This window comes from Rhinolophus ferrumequinum, chromosome X, assembly GCF_004115265.2.
Source record: "Rhinolophus ferrumequinum isolate MPI-CBG mRhiFer1 chromosome X, mRhiFer1_v1.p, whole genome shotgun sequence".
In the NCBI taxonomy this organism is placed as follows: domain Eukaryota; kingdom Metazoa; phylum Chordata; class Mammalia; order Chiroptera; family Rhinolophidae; genus Rhinolophus; species Rhinolophus ferrumequinum.
The window spans coordinates 3,160,136-3,165,955 of record NC_046284.1 but is presented as its reverse complement, the minus strand read 5'-3'; the positions used below and the strand labels follow the sequence as shown (position 1 = coordinate 3,165,955).

General features: G+C 49.3%; 1 protein-coding gene across 1 annotated transcript; it reads right to left on the bottom strand.

The window, feature by feature from the left end:
- Positions 1-776: 776 nt before the first annotated feature.
- PJA1 (praja ring finger ubiquitin ligase 1) lies at positions 777-5,289 on the bottom strand. The gene is made up of 2 exons (XM_033117917.1): positions 5,160-5,289; positions 777-2,979 (listed from the first exon to the last, which is right to left on the bottom strand). The coding sequence occupies exon 2, from the start codon at positions 2,910-2,912 to the stop codon at positions 1,212-1,214; it is 1,701 nt and encodes a 566-aa protein (XP_032973808.1). The 5' UTR covers positions 2,913-2,979; positions 5,160-5,289; the 3' UTR covers positions 777-1,211.
- Between the last annotated feature and the right edge of the window lie 531 nt (positions 5,290-5,820).

Below are 5,820 nucleotides of genomic sequence, written 5' to 3'. Positions count from 1 at the left end.
AACATACATACAATCAATTACATCCACTTAGAAAACAGAAACTCTATTGGTTAGCTACACACATATATACATATATATATATACACGTATACACACACACACATATATGTCTAAAAACGTAGACGAGAAGTAAAACCACCATTTCCTGGGTAGTTCTTACTTCTGTGGAGGAAGGTAAGTATGATGGGTGACAAACTTCGTTTGTGCCTAAAACACTCTCTTTATTGGAGAGAGAGAGATCTGAAGCCAATATGGCCAAATGTTAAGGTCTGTTCGCTCTATGTAGGTGGGTACTTATATATTTTCCGCAGCATTTGTCTGCCATATATTTTTCTGTTCCTCTTGCATCACTGAGTTAAGGTATACAATCCACACACAGCTTTATTTTTTTACCCATTCCCTCTGGGAGTTTCTGTTTTCTGAAAGGGGATTTTAACTCCTTCACCCCTACACTCAGTGCGCATTTACTCCTACCAGTGTTCTTCATTTTTACCGTGCTTTCTTGTTCTTTCTTTGCTTCCCGTAGACTGACAAGAGTATTCTCTCTTTGGCCTTTGCCCCGTAGTAGTTTGATAATCATACACTTTATTCCTACTTTTAGTATCATTACCCTTAACTTTTTGCTGCTGTCAGAGTCAGCATTTTCAGTGAAACGAAAGTTTTCCTACTATTGGGAGCACCAAAAAAACCCTATTTTTGATGCAAATGCAAGGGATCCATCACAAAGGCACTTAGTACCTCCGTCTTAGACAAAACCAGACAATTCCACTATACCATGAAATACCAAAAGAATTTTAATAAGCTTTTACGGCACTGCAATTACAGGAACATTAACCCATAACATGCAACAGAACTGGTGATGCCTTTTGGACTTATTTAACAGATGAACTTGACGTTACAGTTAACAGCAACATATTCTACTGAAGAAAACGAATGCAACTGATTTCAATGTTCAGGTTAGAAAAGGTATGTTCTTACTGCAATGTCAAGTAGCATTTAGAAAGTTTAGTTTGTCCTTTCTAACCTCTAAAAGACAGTATGACTTTTACTGCAATCATACACAACTCTTTTCACATTGGAAATGATCACAAGAAATCAACAGGTGTAGATTAATCATTGGTTTCATTTCACTTGTTAATTCTGAGGGCTCCTGCAGTGTTGTGGATTTGGGATGGGGAAAATCAGCAGACCAGGAGTAAAGAGCCTTGGTCTTAGAGTGGGGGAGGGAACATGCAGCGGCACACAGGGCAGGTGCCAGACTTCTGGAGCCAGATAGACACACAGGGCTTGTGGAAATAGTGGTGGCATGGCAGCTCTGTCGCCACCTCCCCCTTCACATATTCACTGCAACAGATGGGGCAGCACATTTCTTGGCCCACTGCGCTGTGGTCTTCAGTGACCAGGATCTCGGGAAGAGTGTTGATGCTCTCCTTGCTCGCTGGTGGGTTGGCAACCTCCACATCTACAGCGAGGGACTCCAAGTGTGCGAGGGCAGTTTCCATTGCTTGGGCCAGGCGTTCTTCGAGTGCCATGTATGTCAGGAACTGCGGATCCACGTAAGAAATGGCTTCAGCCACCCCCAACCCATCTGCAAACCCATCGAAGAGGCTCCAATCCACCTCTAGGTCTTCACTCACGCTGGAGTCGTCTTCAAGGTTATTGTTGCCGTCCAGCATGAAGACGCCAGGCTGCAGAAACTCCTGGCCCGAATCATTCTCGCCCTCACTGCCACTCTCATTTTCAGTGTATTGCAGCCAAGGGGCTTCTCCTCCTTCCGGGGATGCCTGCTCCGCCTCCCGAAGAGATGGTCCTCGGACTTCAAGTTCTTTGCTGCCACTGCTGCAGGGGCTGGCGCCGGCAGCGCCATTCACGAGGCCTGGCTCAGGTTCATGCTCTTCTTTCCCTGGCAGGGTGTCCCAGCTTTCACCGCTGGACGACAGGTTGTGCTCCCGACCCCGATACTTCCGCCGCAAAGCAGCAGTCCACTCTTTGTCACTGTCTGACTCTTCATCGCAGTATTTGTAGTAATCGTCGCTGTACGTCCAGAAGTCAGGGTCGGCCATGGTGCGTCGCCGTCTCGGCAGCTTTTCTGGCTTCACTTGCTCGTTCCTGGCCTCCCTCTTGTCCTCGGGGTACTTCGGCTCAGAGTGGCCACTTGAACTCTCACCTCTGCCTCTTCTTGCCAGGCTATCTGAGGGGCCTTCATCAGTGCTGGCAGTACCCCTCCACCTGGAGGTACTGTGTGGCATATCGTCATCGTCATCAGTATCAAAAAATATTTTTGGTTTCGCGCAGCTGGGACTGGCCAGATTTCTGATTTTGGGCCTCACCACGGGTTCCTCTCCACCCTTTGGGGTGTTTTCCCCACCACCACAAAGACTCACAGGAGCCCTGCTGAGACGCACAGGAAAATTCTGCTCACGTCTCTCCCTCTCCAGGCTGTCGCCTTTTGCGGCCACCTTGCGGCCCACAACAGAGGTCTGAGAAGCCATGCTCTTCTGCTGCAGGAACCCAGCTCTGGCAGAGGGGGCTGGGTCTAGCTTGCTAAACTGGCCCCTCACATCATGGTTAAAACCAGGCAAGTGCGGGGGCATCCCAACCAAAGACCTTGCCCCTTTCTCTGCATCATCTTTAAACTTGCCAGTTTTCCCTCGTACTGGTACTGGCGCTAGTGCCACAGGCCCAGCCCCCTCCTCCTCGCTCTCATCTTCCCGCAAAGAGTCAATAGGTCCATAAGCCATTCCTCTTCTGCTACCCAGAAGCCTATACTCTCTTGGCGGGTACCTGGAGTAGTCCTCATTATCTACATTCAGGCCGCTTCCCAAGTTCTCACTGTCATCCCAGCGACGACGAACACTGGACAGTGGCAATCGGCTCCTCTTGGCGGTCTGACTGGGGGCTGGTCTGTGCATTGGGACTTCAGATGTCGTCTTTCTCTGGCTGGAAATCCTTTCCTGCTGGCTCGTGGATGGCCTGAAACTGACATAAGCATGCCTTCTTCCATACCTCCTGCCTGTGTGGGCCTGATACCCTCCTGCTGCCTTGGGCCCTAAAGGCTTGCTAGATTCCTGACCCACTGCTCTGCCTCGGGGTGGTTTGCAATACAGCTAGGCTCAAGTGGAAAGGCCCCTGTGCCCCACACACACTCTGGAGATGGGAAAATCCAATCAGTTCAGAAGAAAGGAACAGGGAGATTTAGCTCCAAGTCAGCAGGTAACAAAAAGAATACGGGGCCTTTGGAATTAGTTTTACTTTCTTCTAAGGCCTGTGGTAGCATTCCAGTGACTGGCAGGTGTATACCTGGAACACATTTTTGATGTTGGCAAAATGATAACAAAACTGGGTTTATAGGAAAGCCAGACTTCAGGAGAATCTGACAGAAGATGGCGTGAGGCAGGGGTGACTGGATGCTTGGAACGTGGGTGAAATACTATGAAATTGTGCCAACATGGAGAAAGGAAAGACCACTGAGGGATTTTTTTTATGTGATGTCTGCGTTTTTCTGAGCCCTGCAGACATACAGGACAATTGCAAATAGAAATAGAATGGGAAATACAGATCGGTGTATATGCATTGAGTGCCCATGTGTCTGTCAGGAGGAGAAGAGCAGGTGGAAGGGGAAATAGCAATCGTGCAATGGACAGATGCCTGTGTTTGCAGGGGGAAGGGGCAGATGACGGTGGCATTGGGAAGAGTTGTGTCACAGAATGAGACCCATTCTCGCTGTGGGTATAAAATGACAGGTGTGGATGGGGCGGCTTTAGAGGAGAGGGGCGTGTGTAAATATGAAAGAGAATGTTCGTGTTTGGTTGTATGTGTGGTGGCTGGAAGTCTGGAGGGACGCCTGCGTTTATGTGTCTGTGGCAGGTAAAGAAGCGTATGGTGGCATTGGACAGGAGTGTCCATGAGTTTGTGTGTGTTCGTCAAAACGGGAGGCAACAATGGGGAAATGTCAGTTTGAGCAAATATGTAGATGGCAGACAGCACTGGACAGGGATGTATGTGTGACCGGTGGTCGGGTGGCCAGCAATCAAAGAATGTCTGTATGCATGAATGTGGCTAGCGGCGGGGGGCGGGGGGGGGAAGGTGTCCCTGGAGAAGGATTTCTGTGAGTGTGTGCACCACAGGGACCAGCAAAGGAGAGCTGTCTTTGCACACTCGTAGCAGACAGGAGCATTTGGGACGGGTGTGTAAACACGTGTGGGGGAGCATTTATATGTAAGGGATATATGGGAGATGAGCCAGAGATAGGATATCCTTAAGTGGGTATATGGCCGGCAGAGAGACAGAGAGAGAGAGAGAGAGAGAGAGAAGGCACTGAAGGCTGTGACAGTGTGAGCATGTGTGTCCATGCGTGTATGGGGGAGGGGACGCACAGGAACCTTGAGTATAGGGGCAAGGAGGGGGGCTCTAATGGAAGGTTTCTGTGTGTATGTGTGCGTGCGTGCTTGTGTGTGTGTGTGTAGTCCCTGCATGAGTGCGTTTGTGGGTGTGTGTCCCCAGCTTGCACGCCTGAGAGACACCGGGAGGAGACAGCAGGAGGATGAGGGGGACAGACAGAGAGGGGGAAGGGCGACAATGTCATAAGGAGAGAGGGGAAAACGTTATCAGCTCAAATGGCAGATCCCAATCAACGTGCAAGGGGAAAACAGAAAGAAAAGGTCGGTGGGGGTATACTTTTTCCCTGGGAATAATGTGTTTTTCTGAAAACAATTATTTTCCTGGAAACAATATATTTACCTAAAATTTTTAACAATTTACCATTCAGCAAACCAACTGAAAAATGGGGGCAGAAAGGCCACAGAGTGCTCTGCAAAGGGGCCGAGAAGGGAGGCAGGGTGGGGGGAGGAGAAGCAGGGAAAGGTGGGAGACTGCCACGACCACCACTCCTTCTCTAACAGTGATTAAAGCCATTCGACTGCGGGGGTGCTGCGCCACACGAAAGGGGCTGAGGGACAGAGGATGGGGCCCCCAAACAGGCCGATGGATGACACAGGCCTCCGTCTGCAGTCAGGTCCCGCGTCCGCCCCACCCCTTCCCGAGGGGCGAGCCGGAAAATCTGTTCGCTAGACCTCCCCGAAATCCTCGCCCCGGTACCCGGCCATTCGCCCCACCGCCACGTCTGGATGAATGGAGGAAACCAACAGCGTTTCACTCACCGGTCCCGTCACACGCGCGCTCTCGGGAGGAGCAGAGCTCGCGGACCTCCGACCGCCACGACCGTCAAAGCCACTGCTCTGGGTCCTGCTCCTCCTCCGCCAGACAGCAGCGGGAGGGCGGCGACTGCGGCGGCGGAAGTGACGGTAGCGTCAGCTGGAGCCGCCCCCTTGATGTGGCGGGGGCGGCAGCTGCTCTAGACAAACCGGGGTGGGCCTAAAGCTTTATTTCATTTTAAATGATGAAATCGTCAAGGATACAGAAAAGGACAGCGAGAAATGTAACCAACAGCCAGCTTTAACAAATGTTAACCATTTAGCCATATTCCCTTCTGTTCTGGATTTTTTTTTTTTAATAAAACGAAATCTGCAAATTCTTTTTGATTAATTCCAATGTGAAAGTAATTATATTAATATATCATATCCTATGTTATATGTTATGGTTTGTACTGGAAGTATTAAAAATGTGAGACTGTATTTAGGATTGCAGTAAGCTTAAATTTTTTTAACCTGGTGGTTCAAGCAGATTGAACTGTTTCCAGTAGAATTTGTTGCTGTTAATCACAAAATCAAGCTTGTCTATCCACAAGAAATGATCAATCATGAAGCACAACACAGGTTCACATTCTGGTAATTGCTCTGCAGTTTAAAAACATTAGTTTCT

Bases quoted from the DNA above. Each gene is read 5' to 3' on its own strand.
- PJA1 (XM_033117917.1), bottom strand. From the start codon at position 2,912: ATGCACAGACCAGCCCCCAGTCAGACCGCCAAGAGGAGCCGATTGCCA.